This window comes from Oncorhynchus tshawytscha, linkage group LG19 (genome assembly GCF_018296145.1).
Source record: "Oncorhynchus tshawytscha isolate Ot180627B linkage group LG19, Otsh_v2.0, whole genome shotgun sequence".
NCBI lineage: Eukaryota > Metazoa > Chordata > Actinopteri > Salmoniformes > Salmonidae > Oncorhynchus > Oncorhynchus tshawytscha.
Window position 1 is genome coordinate 26,413,480 of NC_056447.1, and position 24,761 is coordinate 26,438,240.

A 24,761-nucleotide genomic window follows, 5' to 3' on the forward strand; every position below is an offset into this window, starting at 1 on the left:
CAGGATGGTTTGTTGGTCTGGTCTGTTCATTGGTTGTTTGTAGTAGGATATGGTCTGGGAGTTTTGCTGAATGGGCAGGTTAGTTGTGTTAAATGGGAAGGTCAGATGCAGGAGCCTCCTCAGGTTTACACTGGCATGTGAGTGGAACAAAATATCCTATTTTTGAATGAAGGGAAAATAGCATTATAGTAGTTTGTTAGGGGAAAGCCCCCAGGCAGAATGAGCTACGCCATGGACTGTACTGCTCGCATGCCTGAAGTGGCTAACAATTGTTCAGTTTCATACAAGCCCATTGAGTAGACTCAATGAGGAATCATTTGTTTGTTATTGTGTCTGATCATGTAACGTCGTTGGCTGGTAGTTACCCACTATGTGCTTGAGTGTGACTGGAGAACTTAGTATTTTTCACTTTGGGATCATGTCTGAAAAACATTTTGTTTTTGTCAACATATTAAGATGAAATACTCTAGGGACCATATACAAATATGCTGTTGCTAAAAACATCATACATCTTTATTATAGTGAGGCCATATAGTGTTAGGGGTGGAACATGGGTCTGGTATTGGTAATGTTTCCCATGATTAGAAAAGTTGCTTCCTACATTTTTGTTTTGGTTGTTCTCTGTGTAATTATGTGGGCGACATTACTCTGTACCTCGTTCCCCAGTCTTAAAACAGTACAAAGTGGCAGCAGCCTGTTTTTCTCCTCTAATCTAGCCTGGTGTAGTCTAGTCCCCTGCTGGCTGGCAGCGGTAGTGCTTCTGAACCTGGTTCTGCATGGCTGTTTAGCTCTGTGAGGTCTCTGGCGACATATTTTTCAGAACAGGGGCCGCTAAGTGGGCGGTGGCATTGCCTGGCCTTGTCAATGTCCTATCTGAGAGGGAGGGGGTTTGGAGAGGGGAGAGGCTTTTTCAAACCGTGTCTTTATGTCTCCCCTGGCTGTGAGTGCCACAACATTCTACAATGGGATTCATTGTTTGTTTGGGGGAGAGAACTAGAGTATTCCTTTTCAATCATTTCTGGTAGTCTTATGTTTGACGTGGTGGGGTTTTAGCACTTCCTGTGGCTCGGACTCATGTTCTTGCTCCCTGCTTCTTTCAGCAGGACAATAACCTAAAACATGAGGCCAAATACACATTGAAGTTGCTTACCAAGAGGACATTGAATGTTCCTGAGTGGCCTAGTTACAGTTTTAACTTCAATCGGATTGAAAATCTATGGCAAGACTTGAAAATGGCTGTCTAGCAATGATCCACAACCAACTTGAGAGAGCTTGAAGAATTTTACAAAGAATAATGTGCAAATATTGTACAATCCAGGTGTGCAATGCTCTTAGAGACTCACCCAGAAAGACTCACTGCCTGTAATCGCTGCCAAAGGTGATTCTAACAAGTATTGACTCAGGGGTGTGAATACTTATGTAAATGAGATTTCTGTTTCGTGAATTAAATTGTCCTTCTCAGCAGTCCTGCCCACTGTCGTTCAAGTGAGGTCTCTAAATTCACATGCACACGTTCACAAACATGCACAGGCACCATTTCACCCACGGCTCTGTTGTGATTTGTGCCTTAAATGCACTGCAGAATGTTCGATTATGCTCAGAGCAGCGGGGGCTGTGGAGGGGGGGGGTAATGCCTGTGTGGAGGTTTCTAGGGACTGACTGACTAACTGACTGTTTCCTGTGTCGTGCTGTGGCGTGTCATGCTGTGGCGTGTCGTGCCTGTGGAGTGGAGCAGAGCCTTGGCCATCTGCCCCTGGCCCACTGTTCTGCTCCCTGGGCCCCAGCTGTCTTGTGTTGCGCTATCCACTGCAGCGCAGCCCCCTTGATTCCTCCTGCAGTGCTCTGACGACATTTCACCTCTCCTACGTGGAGCTAGCGCTGACTCCTCCTTAATCCGACTAAGGGCTAATCTGTTACCGGGGGGATGTGGGTTGTTGGGCCAGGCCTCAGATCAGAACAGAACAGAGCTGCTAGGCAGGCTGGCTGGCTGACTCACTCTTCCCCTCCCCCCTCCATCTCTCAGTCTCTTCCTCCCTGCCTCGCCAGATAAGTGACACCTGTCTGGTACAGAGATCAATCTATTTCTCTGTCTGTCTCTGTATCTATTTTTCCCTGTCTTTCCCTGTCTCTGTCTGTCCCTGTCTGTCCCTGTCCGGGTCTCTGTCCATCCCTGTCTGTCTCTATCTGTCCCTGTTTGTACCTGTCTGTCTGTTTCTGTCCCTGACTTTGTCTGTCCCTGTCCCTGTCTGTCCCTGTTTCTGTCCCTGTCTGTCTCTGTCCCTGTCTGTCTCTGTCTAACCCTGCTCTGTCCCTGTCTCTGTATCTCCTTTTCTCTGTCTCCCTCATTCTTGGGTTTCAAATATGTTTGTGAAGTTCAGCTGGTGATGAAGGAAGTTTTGCAACAATACAACTTAAGCTCTATACACAATAACACACCATAACACATGGTTTTAGCCAGGGAGTACTGGTCGGTTGTTAGATTGAGGAGCGCTTGTGTGCAGCTGTGTTTGTGTTTGTGTGTGTGTGTGTGTGTGTGTGTTCCTGCCCTGTCTCAGCGGACCTCACACTGGCCCATGGGGGCCCACACTGACGGTGGACATTAATGGTAACTGAGTGTGATGTGTCAGAGGGGGTTCACTGGGGGTGGGCTCTGCAGCCCTGCGCACATGCCACGTCCTGTGAATGTCACAGACACAGTGTGCACTTTCCACACCAGCACACGAACACTAGCCTCACGCAGCCCAACCTCCAGCCAGCTCCAACAAGAGATACAGTATCAAAACGAGGGGAAGCATGGAGAGAGAACTGCTTGGTTAAGCCTATCTGCATTATGGGCTTATATAGTTCTGATGCTCATAATGACTGTACCAGTGACTAAAACTTCTGTCCCTCTCCTTTTTCTTTCTCATTCTGTCCCTCTGTTTCTTCTCATCTCGTACTAGGGTGGCCATATGAGCTGCACGGGGTCCCTAAAAAGGGGAAGAGAGACAAAACAATAGTGGTGGGGGGAGAGAGAGAGAGAGAGGAAGGACAAAACTCTCCTCTCACTGAAAAGAGGAGGTGAAAAGGGGGAAGAAAATGATGATGTCACCGGCAGCCAGTAGGAAGTGTGTTCTGTTGGATCGCTGACCAGGGCTAACCAGGCCAGGCTTGCTCTGAGCTCTGTCCCCTGGCCCCTGGCCTCTGGCCCCTATCCTCAATCCCGTGATCCCTGCGTCTGACTCTACGCGTGCCAGCCAGGCGACCTCACAGTTTGCCCCTCTCCCTAACCAACAACAACACTTGGGGATTTCCAAGCAACCCTCTCCATGAACTACTTGTTGTTGTGTACCAGAGCTAGGCTGTGTGCAGCCTCTGTCCTTTTTCTTCTTCGAAGATCTTAATATTGTTCTGTCAAACGTTATATCTGAAGTCAGTAGTGTAAAAGGTGTGGTACAATACCCCCAGATTAACTTCAGTTATCCTGCAAAGCTCGGACTGTGTTCGCTCGGTCTGAGGGAGAAACTTAGGTGACGTAACCCCTAATTTGTTCAAAGACCGTAAACAGTGACGTTTTTTTGTACCACAGCATGTGTAACTGCAGAGCCTTATTTGGTGCTGTTGTTACCCAACGCTTAATGAGGACAAGCTATTCTGAGTTCATTGTTTACGGCAATATAATAGCGTCTTAGTGTAATCAAAGCCGTCTAATCCTCACCATAACACATACCGGCAGTTTTTATTGTCCTCTCTAACAGAGGAGCATAAAGAAGATTGCTAATATCTCGTCTCCACTATTTGGATTCTGAATTGGCCTTTTGATAAAACAGGATGAAATTGGAAACAAGGGAGGGTGTGTAACACTCTTAAATATGTACTGTGTCAACAATACAAAAGGAGTGTATCCTCTAATATGACCACGCCTCTATAATCTTATCAGTGTGTAAACATGGCAGTAATTCAGTATGAGTGGCCTTTTTTTTCTCCTCTGTATTTTTGTTCAAGTGTCCGTGAACGTCCAGGGAGTCCTGGGCTTTACAATAGATAGGCAGGTAGGAAATGAGCAGAACAAGCATTGAACCCTTGATATCCATGTGATGTGAAAGATCCTAGGCTTACGTCTCTTTCATGTGAAATGAAGCTTATGGTACTTTGTGTTGGGTACTTGGTCATCATGTTATCATGGCCTACCTATTGATACAGTCAGGCGAACGTTATCAGACCATTACACTTGAAAGGCCGAACATCCAAAATCCAAACAAAGCTCTTAGTGAAGTTGGGCAGACTATCTTTCTGCCCTATTTCAACAGATGTCAAGACCAGGCACAACTGCACTTGTTGAACCCTTGGCTGGTCCTTTTTAAAGTAGAAAAACATCCACACACCAACCATGTGAATCCTTGAGAAACACAATATGAAAATGAAATGACACTGGGAAACGGGGCTCCCTGCCAGATGTCAGATCCTAAGTGGCCACCAATGTTTTCTTGAAGATCGGGATGCCAGCAGGAGAAGTGGAAGACGCTTGCTGGCATCCCCATAACAAAACGAGACAGAGAAAGCCAGTGAAATAGGCAGCAAAACAAAATGTCTCTCGCCAAAGGCTGGTCTGGGTGTGCCAGCTGCCTGGCCACGGTCGCACAAGAGAGAGAGAGAGAGAGAGAGAGGGAGAGGGAGAGGGAGGGAGGGAGGGAGAGAAATAGGAGGGAGAGAAGATAGATCGAGAGAGGAAAGATAAGAGAAGAGACTGCAGAGTCAGATGTATCGCCCCTGACAACCTCTGTTAAAGAGTGGCTAAAGACAACAGAACCGTCGTCTGGGTTAGAACACGCGTGCACACACACACACACACACACACACACACACACACACACACACACACACACACACACACACACACACACACACACACACACACTGCAACTACACATTTAAGTATCATTTGAGGATTTTCTATCCACCAGCTGTCAGATTAGCAATTCATTAATGACATTATCTGTTTTGGTAAAGCACTCCCAATTTATCCAAATGAGGAGGCCTAGTGTGAATATGAATACAGCTTCATCCGCTTTTTAAGTGAGAGTAAATGTTTGTCTGCTTAATCAGGATTAGGGCTTCCTTGAAGTAAATGTAAAATACAGATGTCATTTTAAATCCAGATGTTGTGCCAGCAGTGTGTGCAATCCGCAGTGCCAGGATGAAGTGTGTGTGCTGTGTGCCAATCGTACTGAAGCCTGCCGCAAAGCTGCAGATGGCTATCCACAAAAATAGGGCTTGGCAGCATCAGAACCGCCACAATCCAGAGGCTCTGATTGGCTCTGTGCTTGTGGACTCTCAGTCTCTGTTCTGTGCAGACAGCGTACTTACAGGCAGAGTAATAATCCAGTTCATGAAAAAGGACCGGTTTGCAGCCAAGGTGTTGGCCAGTTTTAGTATTAGCTTGTGTTGTGATGTAATGTTCCCCTATAATGCTCCTAGTCTCTGACTCCTGCAGTCTGGGGACAGGGAGGTGCAGAGCCACACTGAAGTGCGTCACTCACCAAAACAAGTCATGGAGAAGGGGACAAAGGCCATGTGTAGTTGTATTGTTGTGATTGGAGTCATGTGTAGTTATATTGTTGTGATTGGAGTCATGTGTAGTTATATTGTTGTAATTGGAGTCATATGTAGTTATATTGTTGTGATTGGAGTCGTGTAGTTACATTGTTGTGATTGGAGTCATGTGTAGTTGTATTGTTGTGATTGGAGTCATATGTAGTTATATTGTTGTGATTGGAGTCATGTGTAGTTATATTGCTGTGATTGGAGTTATATGTAGTTATATTGTTGTGATTGGAGTCATGTGTAGTTATATTGTTGTGATTGGAGTCATGTGTAGTTATATTGTTGTGATTGGAGTCATGTGTAGTTGTATTGTGTGTGATTGGAGTCATGTGTAGTTATTGTTGTGATTGGAGTCATGTGTAGTTATATTGTTGTGATTGGAGTCATGTGTAGTTACATTGTTGTGATTGGAGTCATGTGTAGTTACATTGTTGTGATTGGAGTCATGTGTAGTTATATTGTTGTGATTGGAGTCATGTGTAGTTACATTGTTGTGATTGGAGTCATGTGTAGTTACATTGTTGTGATTGGAGTCATGTGTAGTTGTATTGTTGTGATTGGAGTCATATGTAGTTATATTGTTGTGATTGGAGTCATGTGTAGTTACATTGTTGTGATTGGAGTCATGTGTAGTTGTATTGTTGTGATTGGAGTCATATGTAGTTGTATTGTTGTGATTGGAGTCATATGTAGTTATATTGTTGTGATTGGAGTCATGTGTAGTTATATTGTTGTGATTGGAGTCATGTGTAGTTACATTGTTGTGATTGGAGTCATGTGTAGTTATATTGTTGTGATTGGAGTCATGTGTAGTTATATTGTTGTGATTGGAGTCATGTGTAGTTATATTGTTGTGATTGGAGTCATGTGTAGTTATATTGTTGTGATTGGAGTCATGTGTAGTTATATTGTTGTGATTGGAGTCATGTGTAGTTATATTGTTGTGATTGGAGTCATGTGTAGTTACATTGTTGTGATTGGAGTCATGTGTAGTTATATTGTTGTGATTGGAGTCATATGTAGTTATATTGTTGTGATTGGAGTCATGTGTAGTTATATTGTTGTGATTGGAGTCATGTGTAGTTACATTGTTGTGATTGGAGTCATATGTAGTTATATTGTTGTGATTGGAGTCATGTGTAGTTATATTGTTGTGATTGGAGTCATGTGTAGTTACATTGTTGTGATTGGAGTCATATGTAGTTATATTGTTGTGATTGGAGTCATATGTAGTTATATTGTTGTGATTGGAGTCATGTGTAGTTATATTGTTGTGATTGGAGTCATATGTAGTTATATTGTTGTGATTGGAGTCATATGTAGTTATATTGTTGTGATTGGAGTCATATGTAGTTATATTGTTGTGATTGGAGTCTAGCACAACTTAATAAAATATGGTATATGCTATGGAATGTGCTAAGTGGGAGTATGGGGCATAATTTAGGTGAACATGCAGACACGTGGCAAGAAATCATGTGCTAAGTTATTTTTGTTCCTTTGGATATAGGGAAATAGTACTAGTGTATATGTCTGTAGTGCTGGGAGGAGGGAATATATGGTCATGTGTTGGGTGGGGGTGTGAGGGACAGACTAGCCAACAAGCCAGATAGCCAGCCAGCCAGCCAGCCAGCCAGCCAGCAAGTCAGTCAGCCAGACAGCCAGCCAGCCAAATAGGCAGCCAGCCAAACAACCAGCCAACTAGCCAGCCAGCCAGCTCAGGGCTGCCAGGAAACACAGTGCATTTAATGAAGCAGATCTGGTAACTCAGGTATTTTTAGAAGCCACTTACAGTGAGAGGAAACACCTCCAAATCGGTGAAAAAAAGCCTAGCCTGGTTTCTCACCGAGTTTGCCCTTTCCCATACTAATGTGTGTTTGAGCCAGTGAGAAGACATGGCTGCTTTGGCCCTGCCAAATAGAGCCTTGTGTGCCGGAATGCTTCCATGTTTGTGTTCTACCATGAATGTCATCATCTTCATGCCTGACCAGAACAAAACTGACAGTAATTTGATTTGCTCTTTCTGACAGTCATTAACATGGCTATACATTCTTGTGTGAATGGGTTTGCCAGAAAAATGCAGTATGCACTATATTCCCAATGTTTATTTCATGATACATTTAGTTGGCTGTCACAAAACAGGCATCTCAATAACTCCTTGATTTGAAAGCGCTCTACATTGGAGGAGAGTGGAGATCAAATGACACGCTGTCGTTAATTTGAGCAATGTCTTAGTAGGCAGGTTAGTCACACCGGGAGATGACAAGACGAAAAAACAAGAGTGAGAGGAGAGAGAGAGTTCCGTTCCAACCTGTTTTTCATTCATGACAGCTTGAACTCAGCCGCCGTGAAGAGTCCTCAGATGAACTTGGAGAGTTTCCTGAATTAATAAGGGAGAATGCTGAGGGCACTGTTTGGACTAAAAATATGATCTAGATGCATCCTCTGTCTATCTGTGTCTGTCTGGGCATGAGCTGCGAGATTGGGCTGGGAGTCTGGGATGAGAGACTGGGCTGGGAGTCTGGGATGAGAGACTGGGCTGGGAGACTGGGATGAGAGACTGGGCTGGGAGACTGGGCTGGGAGTCTGGGATGAGAGACTGGGCTGGGAGACTGGGATGAGTGACTGGGCTGGGAGACTGGGCTGGGAGACTGGGATGAGAGATTGGGCTGGGAGACTGGAATGAGAGATTGGGCTGGGAGACTGGGATGAGAGACTGGGATGAGAGACTGGGCTGGGAGACTGGGATGAGATATTGGGCAGGGAGACTGGGATGAGAGGCTGGGCTGGGAGACTGGGATGAGAGATTGGGCTGGGAGACTGGGATGAGAGACTGGGATGAGAGACTGGGATGAGAGACTGGGCTGGGAGACTGGGATGAGATATTGGGCTGGGAGACTGGGATGAGAGACTGGGATGAGAGACTGGGCTGGGAGACTGGGATGAGGGGCTGGGAGACTGGGATGAGAGACTGGGCTGGGAGACTGGGATGAGAGACTGGGCTGGGAGACTGGGATGAGAGACTGGGATGAGAGACTGGGCTGGGAGACTGGGATGAGAGACTGGGTTGGGAGACTGGGATGAGAGACTGGGCTGGGAGACTGGGATGAGAGACTGGGCTGGGAGACTGGGATGAGAGATTGGGCTGGGAGACTGGGATGAGAGACTGGGATGAGAGACTGGGCTGGGAGACTGGGATGAGATATTGGGATGAGAGACTGGGCTGGGAGACCGGGATGAGAGATTGGGCTGGGAGACCGGGATGAGATATTGGGCTGGGAGACTGGGATGAGATATTGGGCTGGGAGACTGGGATGAGAGACTGGGATGAGAGACTGGGCTGGGAGACTGGGATGAGAGATTGGGCTGGGAGACTGGGATGAGAAACTGGGATAAGAGACTGGGATGAGATATTGGGCTGGGAGACTGGGATGAGCGACTAGGCTGGGAGACTGGGATGAGAGACTGGGATGAGAGACTGGGCTGGGAGACCGGGATGAGAGATTGGGCTGGGAGACTGGGATGAGAGACTGGGCTGGGAGACTGGGATGAGAGACTGGGCTGGGAGACTGGGATGAGAGACTGGGATGAGAGACTGGGCTGGGAGACTGGGATGAGAGACTGGGTTGGGAGACTGGGATGAGAGACTGGGTTGGGAGACTGGGATGAGAGATTGGGCTGGGAGACTGGGATGAGAGACTGGGATGAGAGACTGGGCTGGGAGACTGGGATGAGATATTGGGCTGGGAGACTGGGATGAGAGACTGGGATGAGAGACTGGGCTGGGAGACTGGGATGAGAGACTGGGTTGGGAGACTGGGATGAGAGACTGGGCTGGGAGACTGGGATGAGAGACTGGGCTGGGAGACTGGGATGAGAGATTGGGCTGGGAGACTGGGATGAGAGACTGGGATGAGAGACTGGGCTGGGAGACTGGGATGAGATATTGGGCTGGGAGACTGGGATGAGAGACTGGGATGAGAGACTGGGATGAGAGACTGGGCTGGGAGACCGGGATGAGAGATTGGGCTGGGAGACCGGGATGAGATATTGGGCTGGGAGACTGGGATGAGATATTGGGCTGGGAGACTGGGATGAGAGACTGGGATGAGAGACTGGGCTGGGAGACTGGGATGAGAGATTGGGCTGGGAGACTGGGATGAGAAACTGGGATAAGAGACTGGGATGAGATAATGGGCTGGGAGACTGGGATGAGCGACTAGGCTGGGAGACTGGGATGAGAGACTGGGATGAGAGACTGGGCTGGGAGACCGGGATGAGAGATTGGGCTGGGAGACTGGGGTGAGAGACTGGGCTGGGAGACTGGGATGAGAGACTGGGCTGGGAGACTGGGATGAGAGACTGGGATGAGAGACTGGGCTGGGAGACTGGGATGAGAGACTGGGATGAGAGACTGGGCTGGGAGACTGGGATGAGAGACTGGGTTGGGAGACTGGGATGAGAGACTGGGCTGGGAGACTGGGATGAGAGACTGGGAGACTGGGATGAGAAACTGGGATGAGAGACTGGGCTGGGAGACTGGGATGAGATATTGGGCTGGGAGACTGGGATGAGAGACTGGGATGAGAGACTGGGCTGGGAGACTGGGATGAGATATTGGGCTGGGAGACTGGGATGAGAGACTGGGATGAGAGACTGGGCTGGGAGACTGGGATGAGATATTGGGCTGGGAGACTGGGATGAGAGACTGGGATGAGAGACTGGGATGAGAGACTGGGCTGGGAGACTGGGATGAGAGATTGGGCTGGGAGACTGGGATGAGATATTGGGCTGGGAGACTGGGATGAGATATTGGGCTGGGAGACTGGGATGAGAGACTGGGCTGGGAGACTGGGATGAGAGATTGGGCTGGGAGACTGGGATGAGAAACTGGGATAAGAGACTGGGATGAGATATTGGGCTGGGAGACTGGGATGAGCGACTAGGCTGGGAGACTGGGATGAGAGACTGGGATGAGAGACTGGGCTGGGAGACCGGGATGAGAGATTGGGCTGGGAGACTGGGATGAGATATTGGGCTGGGAGACTGGGATGAGATATTGGGCTGGGAGACTGGGATGAGAGACTGGGCTGGGAGACTGGGATGAGATATTGGGCTGGGAGACTGGGATGAGAGACTGGGATGAGAGACTGGGCTGGGAGACTGGGATGAGAAACTGGGATGAGAGACTGGGCTGGGAGACTGGGATAAGAGACTGGGATGAGAGACTGGGATGAGAAACTGGGCTGGGAGACTGGGATGAGAGACTGGGATGAGAGATTGGGCTGGGAGACTGGGATGAGAGACTGGGATGAGAGACTGGGCTGGGAGACCGGGCTGGGAGACTGGGATGAGAGACTGGGCTGGGAGACTGGGATGAGAGACTGGGATGGGAGACTGGGATGAGAGACTGGGATGAGAGATTGGGTTGGGAGACTGGGATGAGATATTGGGCTGGGAGACTGGGATGAGAGACTGGGATGAGAGACTGGGATGAGAGACTGGGATGAGAGACTGGGCTGGGAGACTGGGATGAGAGACTGGGATGAGAGACTGGGCTGGGAGACTGGGATGAGAGACTGGGATGAGAGACTGGGCTGGGAGACCGGGATGAGAGACTGGGAAGAGAGACTGGGATGAGAGACTGGGCTGGGAGACTGGGATGAGAGACTGGGCTGGGAGACTGGGATGAGAGACTGGGATGAGAGACTGGGCTGGGAGACTGGGCTGGGAGACTGGGATGAGAGACTGGGATGAGAGACTGGGCTGGGAGACTGGGATGAGAGACTGGGATGAGAGACTGGTCTGGGAGCCTGGGCTGGGAGACTGGGATGAGAGACTGGGATGAGAGACTGGGATGAGAGACTGGGCTGGGAGACTGGACTGGGAGACTGGGATGAGACACTGGGCTGCCTCATCTCTGAAGCCCAGGACCTCACACAACCACCATATTTAGACAACACATTTAGGATCCAGGAAGGGTCCCCGTCAAATATGAGGCTCCAAACATTCCCCATCTCTCTATGACCAGAATCCCTTCCTGTATATAATTGTGTAAGACTCACTGCTGTTAGCTGGTAAAGGTTAAATATGTATGTTTGATATTTAAGCCATTTTGGGAAAAAACTATAACAACAATATTTACAGAGGTTTGACAGAAGACATTGCATGTGGCACTAAAGCTGCTTAAAAGTAAGCCTGTACTCAAAATGCTCTCCACTAAATGGTCTCTCATGCATATCCGATAGGAAAACACAGTTCTGTATAATAATGTATTGCATATGTGTAAGACAACATTAGCAGGCAGCAGCTCCCTGAGGCCTGAGGGTGGAAGGAAGGGGTGTGTGTTGTTGTGACTGAACATGGGTGATGTGAAATGTCATGCATGCCTGAACACACAGAGCAGCACATACCTTAGTGAAAAACACAGTGCTGGTCTTTAGTGGGCATGGGATTGGAAGAGACTCAAAAAACGCTGGGCTGAGAGGAATGAGTTCACGTACACCTGCAAAACACTGAAGATACTTTTTTCAAGCTTTCCTGAGCCAGCTGTCTGCATGAGAAAACTAGATCAGGTATGATTGTAGACGCTATAAAGTTTGACCATAAAAATACAGTTTAAAGCAAAACATGTAGGCCTACAGTAACTCCATGAACAAACAAGCGGATGTTGTGTCTGTAAATGTGCAAAACATCTGATTAAATCGGCCAATTTGAACTAGTCCTTGAAACGCTTCGCTGTAACAGCAACAGTAGTTTTGGATTTGTTGGTGCTGTTTGCCTTTGGCTGTTCTAGGCTGAGTGTAGGAAGGAAGCATCCTCTCTCGATCTGGCTCGCTGTGCTGATGTGCTTTAAACAAGTGTCTAGAGTGATCCGCTGGGGGCTCCAGGGGAGGATCGGGTTGCTGGATGAGGATGTGGCCCGATGGAGGCCAGGGAGCTGGGGGTGGGGGAGGACTCAGGCTGCAGGAGCTACACAGGCCTGTGGAGGCGGTTGGTCCAGACGGCTGCAGACTGCTGCTACTGCTCTTGGCTCTGCTGGTAATCTTGAGACGGAGAGATTTGACACTGTTTACAAAATGAGTGGCTACTTTACCTGACTGCTGGGGTCAGCACTGAGCTCACTAGTTTCAATCTCCATAGATGGTCTTCGTGTATAGGCTGGAAATTGCAATAAATGGATGCATGCAGATTACTTGAACTGTTAATGGGACCATGTTAATAGAGCAAGGAAGAAGATAACAATCTAATCGAACATATGGTACATTGATTTGCCACAGATGTAGGCTTGTTTCCAGGTCAGATGACATACGAGATGGCATTTAACTACCATTCAAAGATCATGGTTGTGATTAGATCATGAGTATATATTCCTTTGATACTCTTTTCTCCACGTTTTTGGCCCCTAAAACATGCAGGTTTTGTTCCAGCGAAGGCAAAATAACATCCTCTACAACAAAGGGGACTTTTGAGTTTTGAGAGTGAAATTGTATTGTATTGTATCAAACAACATCTTTTCAGGTTTTTCCTGAAGGTATAGTCACTGTATGCTGAAAAAGGCATGTTTAATCACCATGGTTACAGCTCCCCCTCCCACTCCCCTCACCAGAGAAGAATTGTTTACCATCTCTACTCCAGACTCAATAACATGCCAATCATCCAGAACCGCCCCTGCACGTCTGTTATTAGTCCACAAGAAATCTCTCCCAGTTACACCCCCTCAAACTCCTCCCCAGTAAATCATGAATCATTTCCCAACTCTGTTGCACACGTCTCACATCCTATTCATGACACTGGCAAATTGGATATCTAGGATTATAAGAATGCATTTAATAATAATAATAATAATAATAATCCAATGTGTATAATATTAGGTGTAATTTTTATTTAATAACTGCTATTTTTGTTATTACTATAGGATTATATTTGTTGTTTTTATTTCTGGCCTTGAAAAGCATATATATTGCAAAATGGATTGTGTACACAGATTTGCAGATGTTATCGCAGGTTCAGTAAAATGCTTGTGTTTCTAGCTCCAACAGTGCTGTAATACCTAACAATACACACATAATCCAAAGAATTTAAATAAAACATGTATAAATATCAGATTGAGCAATGTCAGAGTCCGGAATGATATATATACATCAGGCCAGATGGAGGGTCACATCAAGTTCCCATAGACTACTAAACCCAAGATCGCAACAGCTCCCCATGATCACATGCCCACCGCCAGTGAGCCTTCTCGGTGCAAGGATCTGACGCTCTCTCTCTGATTCAGATGCTGCTTGTCAGCCAAACCTCTCAGACCACTTATCTGCATCCTGGCCCTGCAGTAGCATTCCTGCAGCAAGATGAGCATTCTCATCCCTCTACTACAGAACTAGAGGATATCCGGGGTTTATTATAGCCTGTATTTGAGTCCAGTCTCTTGAAGTGTGTTATTGTGCTGGTTCAGAGGATAAAGGGGTTAACATGCTACTCCTTGATTACTGAGCTGCCCAGAACACTCTGGGGATACTTTACATAGGCTCCTCCAGTGACTTCAGACCACAGGCAGCAACAAATGACAGGAAAAACATCCAAGTGGGTCAATGGGCTTTTATACAGCATCTATGTTTTCCAGTCTGTTACAGCACTGATTTTACTGTTGCTCTTCGTTCATTCTCCTTTTATTACTTGGAGGGTACAGGAATGTGTGGATGTCTCTGCGGTGAGCCCATTCTCTGTCTCTCTCTCTGTGTTCATTGTGTTGTTTACTACAGAGGAGATGGACCGTGCTGCTCCTCACGTTGCAGTGATTTTGCAGCATGCAGCGGGGGCAGGCTGGGCAGCTGCAGTGTCTATGGCGTCTGACCTGACAGTTTTCACTGGGAGAGGGGAGGGAGAGATTGTGCAGGGATAAGAGTATGGTACAAAACCCCTACACCCACTCTCCAACCCTCTGGTTCACTGCAGCAGGAGTGTGTTGTCAGCTCTCTCTACTGACGGTCACACATGACTGGGCACAACAACAATTCACAGCTAATATTATCTAAGCCCAGTGTTCCAGTATCATAATGAACTCTTTCATTTTTAATGAAGGATAACTGTAACTTTTTTATACTGTATCTATTTACATTTTAGCCTTAATTCAGTGATATACATGTCGATTATGATTCATCTCCTTTAGATCAATACTGTGCAATATAGAGCACTCCTTCCTGATAAGGACTATTGGGCCTAACTAACTCCTAAATTGATGAGACATACTCTCTCACCAGTCCTGCGTGGAGCCCCTTCCTTGTTAGGTAGTCTGGTGGTCTCTTTCCTCTGAAGCAGTGGGAACCCACAATGCCATGCATAGCTGTGTGTAGAGCAGAGCAAAGTGGAAATAGGCTGGCTGCACTTGGAGCATCTATAAATACAGGATTGTATCCTTGATACCACGGGTTGTTTGGTCACACAGGGAAATGGGTTTGACTTATATGGATTGTTAGGCAGCAGCTCCACCCTCTTCCTCCCAGCGGAAGGTATGCATGTTTGGAATTTCTCTTCATTGAGGAATCTGTTTAAATGATGCGGAACCTCTCCCAGCGAGGCCCCTTTGAGTTTGCCTGGGCTGCCCCCTTTTGGCAGAGTTCCAAGAAATGAATGGCTTTCTGTTTTTTTTCTTCTCCTCTCTGTTTTTCTTTCTCTCTCTGTTCACCTCCATCATGAAAATATGGGAATCAACTCTGAGATCAATGACTAATATGTGTTGGCATTGGATAGGCTAGTTAAAGGAAAAGCATTTCTCTTCATGGAGTAGGTCCAGAATGGCTGGGTATTTATGGAGCATTGAGCCAGAGCCTGGTTAGAGAGTTGGAATTGGAACGAGGAATGGTGTATCTATATATAGCTCATAAAAGGACCATTTGGCTATTTAAGGAAGTGTAGTCCTCATTTGCCACCCATACTCATTCCACTGTGATAGGGTTTAGAAAAGGTTTTCCCGCATTCACTCCTGTGTGCTAAAGGTGAGGAGCTGATCAGTAATAAACAAATGATCACATTCTGGATGGCAATAATGGAGTGATTAGCCGAAGTGTTGGCTAAAGGTATCAGAAGAATTAAAAAGGATAATGCCTGTGTTGTTTTAACTAAATAGCTGAAAATGTTAGCGTTTTTTGTTTGTTCGTGACATTTTTTCAGTTTTTCTGTTGATTACAAGACTCTGATGGAATGTTTGAGGAACCTCTTGTATGTTCAGCTTGTGATTTGACCAATGTGAGAAAGAATCTCAACTATTTGAGAAATGGTTAGGAGTGGGAATGATGAAAGAGTGTCCTCCCTTGTTAGGAAGATAAGTGCTAGGCTAGTTTCTACTGTGGGAGTATGATGTGTTTGCACTGCAGAATTGCTGTAGTGCATTGTCACGTTCTCCTTAACTTACACAGATGTTTGGTAAAACAGCATGAAATATTCATGTTGAGATTAGTTTAGCCCCACTCCTTCTCTCCCCTGATTCACAAGCACCGCTGATCTTCTGACACCAGACACGTCTTACACAAGCAAACAAACTTGTCTCTCGAAAAAACACCCCTACTATACACACTCCCTCTCTCTCTCTCTCTCTCTCTCTCTTTCTTTTTCTCATACTCTTTCTCTCTCTACATCACACTCAGTGATTGAGTATCATTCTATATGTCAGTATGCAGATGAATTACCCCAATAAACACACAATGAGTGGATTTCCTCATTAGTGCTGTGGCATGTATAGGCCTGAACAGACCAGAATGATGGAGACATGTGTATGTGTGTTTGGCTGTGCCCGTCCAGCCTGCAGCGCTTGGCCCCAGGACGCCGTTGCTAAGGGACCAGGAGTGTCGTCGTGTTGCTCGCCGTTGGCCTTCTCAGTTGGAGTTGGTATTTTACTAGCTAGATCCTCTTCCCACAGGGGACAATCCTTTGCAAAAAGCACTGGGTCACCAAGGGCACCTGCACGTCAATTCACTTGGCCCCACACCCAGGCCTGTCTCTGTGTAGTAGACTTCCCTTGGCCTCCAGATTAGAGCTCCTATCATTGTGCATGAGTTACCATGGGGATATGCTGCCTCACTTTCCCTCATGCATCCCTGGGGCCCCTGAAAAAGTCATTTTCCCTTTCCTGACCAAACTCAGGTGACCTTTAACGCATTAGAACTAGCGAGTCTCCTCTCCTCCTCTTCTCCTGCCGGAGACATCAGCAAATAGCACATAAAGATTATAATAAGCAGTACTAACTATGGGTTAATACCACTTAGGTCTAAACATCTTACAGCATAGGCCTAATACCTGGTCGGATATTCAGAGCTGATTACAGGCGGATTTAAAGTCTTGTAGTTGTAGAGTTGATAGGGCAGCAAATCCAATGGACTGTTTGGAGCCTGTCTTTTCTACTATTGTAATCAAAGTCAGTGTCTGTCTCAACCAGAGGGAATGCGTTGTTATTCATACCACATTGTTGTGCGGTTCAGTCCTTTTGCTCTCCTCAGTAAACACTGACTATTCTGTTATTCATGTCGCTAAAAGCTTAATTTGAAACATGCCAGTGTTCTCCACATAATCATTTTACTGTTGATTTTCTCACGGTCTTGAAGGAAGTTCATCTGTCTTGGAAGCTGTTCTGGTAGTTTGGATAGGAGTTCTGAGCTCTGTAAGTGGTGTCATTTTTGTCCCTAGTTAAGGCACAATATTGGTAAACCAATGAAATACATCAATGTTGTTTCTCAAGCAATTGACTGAAAATCAGACCGCTCTGTCTCTGTCTAGCTGTCTGGGATTGTATAGCCTATGATGCATAAGACGAGGATTTCTTTGGAGTCTTTTACTCTTGACTTGGGTGGCAAGTCCCTTAATAAAAAACATACTTGAATAAAGGGATGCACTGTAATCTGGTAGGGCTGTACTGTACGTCCGTAGGTTCTTCTCAGCGGGACCTTGTTCTGGAGCCCTCCACTGCTCCTGGAGTCAATGGATCTCCAACTACTGGCGAGACAACCTCTATTGCTCTCCACTCTCTCTTTCCCCTCCCTCAAATTCCCTTAATAGTCCCAAACAGCAATAATATGTATCTGTAGTGGGTCCAGCTCTGCAGTTTACTAACAAGGCTGGCATAGAGCAGCGTGGGGCCCTGCACAAACATTCGACGCCCTGACGGCACACCACTTCCTCTCTGACAGCGCTCTACAGCTCCCCAGCTCTGCTCAGCGATTACCATTTTACAGCCCACTAATCCTAAAGCCTGCCTCTCCTCGACCTCCAACGAGCACAGAACAGGCTAGGCACGCACACATAGTGTGTAAACGCACACACACACACACACACACATGCACACACACACACACACACACACACACACACACACACACACACACACACACACACACACACACACACACACACACACACACACACACACACACACACACACACACACCGTCCAGCTTAATCCGAGTCTCGTCATGTCACCTATCCTCACTCCTGTCCTCAGAACACTTGATATAAGTCTAATAATAGTTAACCCATTTCACCCTTTTTCCTCTCCAGGGGAAGAAGCTCATAAATGTATTCCAGTCTAAAAGCCTTTTCATTTTCATTTATTGTATTTCGAGACTGTATATGAGCTTAAACAGTGAGCTGTGCTTTATCTGTTAGCTGCATTAGTGTGTTTTCTCTCTGATCCTGTTATCCAGACCTATAGTACAATGGTGACTGTTTACTCAGACCCTGTCATCCAGACCTATAGTACAATGGTGACTGTTTACTCAGACCCTGTCATCCAGACCTATAGTAAAATGGTGACTGTTTACTCAGACCCTGTCATCCAGACCTAGAGTAAAATGGTGACTGTTTACTCAAACCCTGTCATCCAGACCTATAGTAAAATGGTGACTGTTTACTCAGACCCTGTCATCCAGACCTATAGTAAAATGGTGACTGTTTACTCTGACCCTGTCATCCAGACCTATAGTACAATGGTGACTGTTTACTCAGACCCTGTCATCCAGACCTATAGTAAAATGGTGACTGTTTACTCAAACCCTGTCATCCAGACCTATAGTAAAATGGTGACTGTTTACTCAGACCCTGTCATCCAGACCTATAGTACAATGGTGACTGTTTACTCAGACCCTGTCATCCAGACCTATAGTACAATGGTGACTGTTTACTCAGACCCTGTCATCCAGACCTATAGTAAAATGGTGACTGTTTACTCAGACCCTGTCATCCAGACCTATAGTACAATGGTGACTGTTTACTCAGACCCTGTCATCCAGACCTATAGTAAAATGGTGACTGTTTACTCAGACCCTGTCAGACCTATAGTAAATGGTGACTGTTTACTCAGACCCTGTCATCCAGACCTATAGTACAATGGTGATAGTAAAATGGTGACTGTTTACTCAGACCCTGTCATCCAGACCTATAGTAAAATGGTGACTGTTTACTCAGACCCTGTCATCCAGACCTATAGTACAATGGTGACTGTTTACTCAGACCCTGTCATCCAGACCTATAGTACAATGGTGACTGTTTACTCAGACCCTGTCATCCAGACCTATAGTACAATGGTGACTGTTTACTCAGACCCTGTCATCCAGACCTATAGTACAATGGTGACTGTTTACTCAGACCCTGTCATCCAGACCTATAGTACAATGGTGACTGTTTACTCAGACCCTGTCATCCAGACCTATAGTACAATGGTGACTGTTTACTCTGACCCTGTCATCTAGACCTATTGTAATATGGTGACTGTTTACTCAGACCCAGTCATGTCATCTCACTAACCTGTTTCTCTCTGTGTTTCGCCCAGTCTGCCCAGAGAAGAAGTGTGAGCGGAGGGCATGTACGGACAGTGGTGAATGTTGCCATGCCCAGTGCCTGGGGAGCTGTACGGAGCCGGACGACGACATGGCCTGCGCAGCCTGCCTGCACTACTACCACGAGGGCCGCTGCGTGCAGCACTGCCCCCCAGACACTTACAAGTTTGAGGGCTGGCGCTGCATCACCATGGACCTGTGTGCCCGCGTGCACCTGCCCAGCGACTTTGACTTTGTCATTCACGAAGGAGAGTGCATGCCTGAGTGTCCATCAGGCTTTACACGCAATGAGAGCAATAGGTAAAAGAGCAGAGAGCACACTTCACCTCAAAGGCTCTAAAGGGCTCTAAAGGGCTCCCCAGGATCAAGCATGGTCCTGTTATGGGTCATCTATACTATTATATACAGCACTATTGTTACTGTATACAGTCCTCTGACATATTGGTTGTGGGGTTTCTCTGGCCCTGTGTTTGTTTTTTGAATTTGCATGCAGAGATATTCTGAATAATTCACCTCTATGTGAAACCCTTCCCCACCTGATCCTCTCAGAAATTCTATGTGAAACCCTTCCCCACCTGGTCCTCTCAGAGATTCTATGTGAAACCCTTGCCCACCTGGTCCTCTCAGAGATTCTATGTGAAACCCTTCCCCACCTGGTCCTCTCAGAGATTCTATGTGAAACCCTTCCCCACCTGGTCCTCTCAGAGATTCTATGTGAAACCCTTCCCCACCTGGTTCCCCTCTCAGAGATTCTATGTGAAACCCTTCCCCACCTGGTCCTCTCAGAGATTCTATGTGAAACCCTTCCCCACCTGGTCCTCTCAGAGATTCTATGTGAAACCCTTCCCCACCTGGTCCTCTCAGAGATTCTATGTGAAACCCTTCCCCACCTGGTCCTCTCAGAGATTCCATTCTTAAAGAGAAGCTTCAGAGATAAAAAAAAAAATGCTTCAGGCAGAAAGTCATGTTAGGTCATGAATGATTGAAGCCTGTGGACATTCCATGTAATTCAGAATCAGAGGAAGATGCTGACCTCAGTGCCCAGTATACAAGACTCATCCATTGGTGCATTACCGTAAGATACAAAAGATACTTTATGAATGTTGCTTGAAGGCATTCAGGATTGGTTCCTCACAGCAGCGCTGTAACTCGGGACATTTACCCCATTTGACATTTCCCCTGTTTGAATAAGAGAATGTCTTTGTTTGTGACTCAGGGTAACTTGTCTCCATATTTAGATTTTCATTCTCCAAACGTTCCATGTTGAGTCACTGTTGCCATATATTTGTGGACATATCAGTCTTTTTTTTGTCTTTAGGGCCATTTAGTGAGTCACTCTCACGAAACCAAGGGTTCAATTAAGCACTCATAAAAGATTACACAGTTCATAAAGAAAGTGAGCTTCTATTTCAAAGCAAACATTAGACACATTTTTTGAAATTTTGGGTGAGTTAGGGGGAGGCATCTTAATCTGGTTTCTTGGAAATTGTAATTTTGTAGCTTTATTTGGTTAAGGACATTCCTTGACTGTTTTCCCTTTTCTCTCTCTTCCTCAATAACAGTATGTTCTGCAGTGCCTGTGATGGCCTGTGTGATAAGATCTGTGACTCCAAGACCATCGACTCAGTGGATGCTGCTCAGTCTCTAATGGGCTGTACAGTCATCAAAGGCAACCTGCACATCAACATCCGCCGTGGCAGTGAGTACCAGTACCACTACCAGTAACCAGGACCACTCAGTCTGTCTGTCTCCCCAGAGACCGGGAAGGGAGCACGGGGGCGCTGGGAGAGCTAGTGTGGAGTCAACATTACATCAGAGTCAACCTTACATCAGCTGCCTGCACTGTGCCCCAAACCAATTATCACATTTTGCTATTATGCTATGTATTTGCTCAGTTTACAAGGTGACTTACAGCTTATCTTTAGACTGTACAGTTGCCTGTGGGATTTGATGTGTTCAGTACAGTTGCCTGTGGGATTTGATGTGTTCAGTACAGTTGCCTGTGGGATTTGATGTGTTCAGTACAGTTGCCTGTGGGATTTGATGTGTTCAGTACAGTTGCCTGTGGGATTTGATGTGTTCAGTACAGTTGCCTGTGGGATTTGATGTGTTCAGTACAGTTGCCTGTGGGATTTGATGTGTTCAGTACAGTTGCCTGTGGGATTTGATGTGTTCAGTACAGTTGCCTGTGGGATTTGATGTGTTCAGTACAGTTGCCTGTGGGATTTGATGTGTTCAGTACAGTTGCCTGTGGGATTTGATGTGTTCAGTACAGTTGCCTGTGGGATTTGATGTGTTCAGTACAGTTGCCTGTGGGATTTGATGTGTTCAGTACAGTTGCCTGTGGGATTTGATGTGTTCAGTACAGTTGCCTGTGGGATTTGATGTGTTCAGTACAGTTGCCTGTGGGATTTGATGTGTTCAGTACAGTTGCCTGTGGGATTTGATGTGTTCAGCACAGTTTCCTGTGGGATTTGATGTGTTCAGTACAGTTACCGGTGGGATTTGATGTGTTCAGAGCAGGGGTTCTCACACGCTGACTGTTGTGTCTGAGTATGTGTTTGCTAACTTTCCTCTCTCCTCTCTCCAGATAACATCGCTTCAGAGCTGGAAAGCTTCATGGGGCTGATCCAGACAGTGACAGGCTATGTGAGGATCCGCCACTCCCACACGCTAGGCTCGCTCTCCTTCCTCAAGAGCCTGCGCTACATCAACGGGGAGGAGCTCATGGAAGGGTACGACAGGCCGCTCTCTGAGTCCGACCCATGTCTGGGGATTAGGGGAAGTGTCAGCGTTTATCACATGGTAGATGTATCCCAGACGGTTTTGAAAGCCGTGTGAATGATTTTTATACGTGGCTAGGGTAAGTAAGGTTCCAGCCATAACATTTTCAGTGAGGAATTCCCATAAAACCACCATAAGACAACATGGCACCTCTCCTTGTGATGTAATGAAAAGGTGGATGAGCTATGTATCTGAATAGAAACTCTCAGGTCTCCCAGCCTATTCTGGCTGTAGCATGACATCACCAGCGGCCTATCCCTTGTCAGAGATAGGGAGTGTGTTTCTGGAGATGACCAGGAGGGTCGTGGGAAAGCCTCTCGGGCCTCTTGTTGTCATCCCTCCCAGGCTAGAGTTACAGCAGGAGGAGTGCTCTAGAGCAACACTGACATTCTGCTAGTTTCCGAGGTGTTCCAATGGAGCTGAGAGGCTCTGAGTCGCTCTGTTTCATCTCTGGCCCTCTCTGTCTGTACAGCTCAGTGTTAGACAGACACAACCGCACAATGACACCCGATCTACTTCCCTTTACACATCCACCAGATGGAAAACTAAGCCAACCACTCCACAACATTTTGACAACTTTATCCTCAGTGCTCTATTCTGTGTTTAAAGTAAATCAATGGATTGAAAAGTGGTTTGGCCCTATTTATGCCCACAGCACAGCTACTAGGTGTATGAGGAAGTGAACACCTGTCTGTTGTCTCCTTATCAGGATGTATGCTTTCTCTGCCATCGACAACCAGCGCCTGCAGTACCTGTGGGACTGGACCCAACACAACCTGACCATCAGGGCTGGGAGGCTGTCGTTCCGCTTCAACCCCAAACTCTGCATGTCTGAGATACACAAGATGTGGGAGAAGACGGGAATCACTGAGAAGTTTGAGGAGGACGATTTCCGCAACAATGGGGACAGAGCCAGCTGTGAGTACACCAGCAGACATCTGGAGTGGGATTACTTTAACTTTCTATGCTCATTCAGTACTTGAATTAATACAATGTAGTATTTTATCATATCACTATTGAGTTTCCTGTAAGGGGGATATATCTAAGATGGGGTTTGTGTTTATAGGTGAGAGCCACATCCTGAAGTTCAAGTCCAACAGCACGGTGAGTAACCGGATCAAGCTGACCTGGGAGCGCTACAGACCACCAGACTACAGAGACCTCATCAGCTTCATTGTCTACTACAAGGAGGCGTGAGTGCTCGCATAAAGCACACACAGATATTACACTATTTTACTATAGAGCCTTTATACTTCACATTTACCGAAGGCGGTGTTTTTCATGTATTCCAGACCGCACCAGAATATCACAGAGTTTGATGGCCAGGATGGGTGTGGCTCCAACAGTTGGAACATGGTTGACGTGGACCTGCCTCAGGACAAAGAGATAGACCCTGGTGTGTTGCTGTCCCCACTGAAGCCCTGGACCCAGTACGCCATCTTTGTCAAGGCCATCACCCTTGTGGTGGAGGACAAACACATCCCGGGAGCCAAGAGTGACGTGGTCTATATACGCACCAGACCCTCAGGTAAGACAGTACTGGGCTACAGTACGGCTTCTGTAAACAACAGCAAGTCACCTCAGCCATGGACAACGTTTCACCCAACTAAGATAAACTGAAAGACTTCTTATCAGAACGTCACATCAAATGTATCCCTCTTCTCTAACGCTTCATGAAAACGACACATTTTAAACACCACTCACAACATTTCAACATTTGTGTGTTTTTGTCACAGAGCCGTCTATGCCAATGGATGCCCGTGCGTATGCCAACTCATCCTCAAAGCTGGTAGTGAAATGGTCACCTCCCCTCAACCCTAACGGCAATCTCACTTTTTACCTGGTCCGCTGGCAGCAGCAAGCTGAAGACAGGGAGTTGTACCAACACAACTACTGCTCCAAAGGTCAGCATTCCAACCCCTCTTCTTATCCAACCTGTTCTGTATTTTTTATCTGTGTACATTATGGAATCGATATAATAGATTTTTGTACACAGGGGATTTGTGCTTTCTTCGGGAAAGTAATTCACTAACGGGTCCCGTTCCCCTTCCACTGTACAACAGAGCTGAAGATCCCCATCAGGATATCAGCCACGGGGTTGGCAGACATGGAGGAGGACACCAAGCCCACCAAGTCTGACCTGTCTGGGGGGGATAAGGGCCCTTGCTGCCCCTGCCCCAAGACCAAGGAGGACCTGAAGGCAGAGATAGACGACGCCTCCTACCGCAAAGTCTTTGAGAACTTCCTGCACAATTCTATCTTCACCCCCAGGTAGGTGCCAGACAGCAGGCAGCCTCCCTCTATGGAGAGAGATCACACAACAGTAAGATAGTACAACTCTACCTTCCCCATTGTTAACAGCTTTTGGACCAAACCCTTCTCTGAGGCTTTGTAGATGATTATCAAAGAGCTGAGCTCACAATCTGGGTCCTGTTTTCTTTAATAGCCGAGAGAGATCCAGGGTCAGGACACAGTGGTGTTGTAATTACCCAGCCCTGGGACTGGGACTGACAGGATCTAAACATCATCAGGGTTTAGAGGGAGGAAGGGAGGGAGCAGAGGGGAGGGAGGTAG

General features: G+C 46.7%; 1 protein-coding gene and 1 long non-coding RNA gene across 3 annotated transcripts in view; one reads left to right on the forward strand and one right to left on the reverse strand.

The window, feature by feature from the left end:
• The window catches only part of igf1ra (insulin-like growth factor 1a receptor), a 107,877-nt gene that overhangs the window by 58,767 nt on the left and 24,349 nt on the right, over positions 1–24,761 (forward strand). For both annotated transcript variants that reach the window (XM_042301528.1, XM_042301529.1), the window contains exons 3-10: positions 19,397–19,703; positions 20,966–21,102; positions 21,994–22,138; positions 22,897–23,105; positions 23,254–23,380; positions 23,480–23,715; positions 23,924–24,091; positions 24,251–24,458. In XM_042301528.1, coding sequence (XP_042157462.1) covers positions 19,397–19,703; positions 20,966–21,102; positions 21,994–22,138; positions 22,897–23,105; positions 23,254–23,380; positions 23,480–23,715; positions 23,924–24,091; positions 24,251–24,458 — 1,537 coding nt within the window. The remainder of the gene's footprint in view (positions 1–19,396; positions 19,704–20,965; positions 21,103–21,993; positions 22,139–22,896; positions 23,106–23,253; positions 23,381–23,479; positions 23,716–23,923; positions 24,092–24,250; positions 24,459–24,761) is intronic.
• LOC112218558 lies at positions 14,165–15,006 on the reverse strand. Its single transcript, XR_002948635.2, has 2 exons — positions 14,838–15,006; positions 14,165–14,447 (listed from the first exon to the last, which is right to left on the reverse strand). It is a non-coding gene; the product is annotated as an uncharacterized LOC112218558 (long non-coding RNA).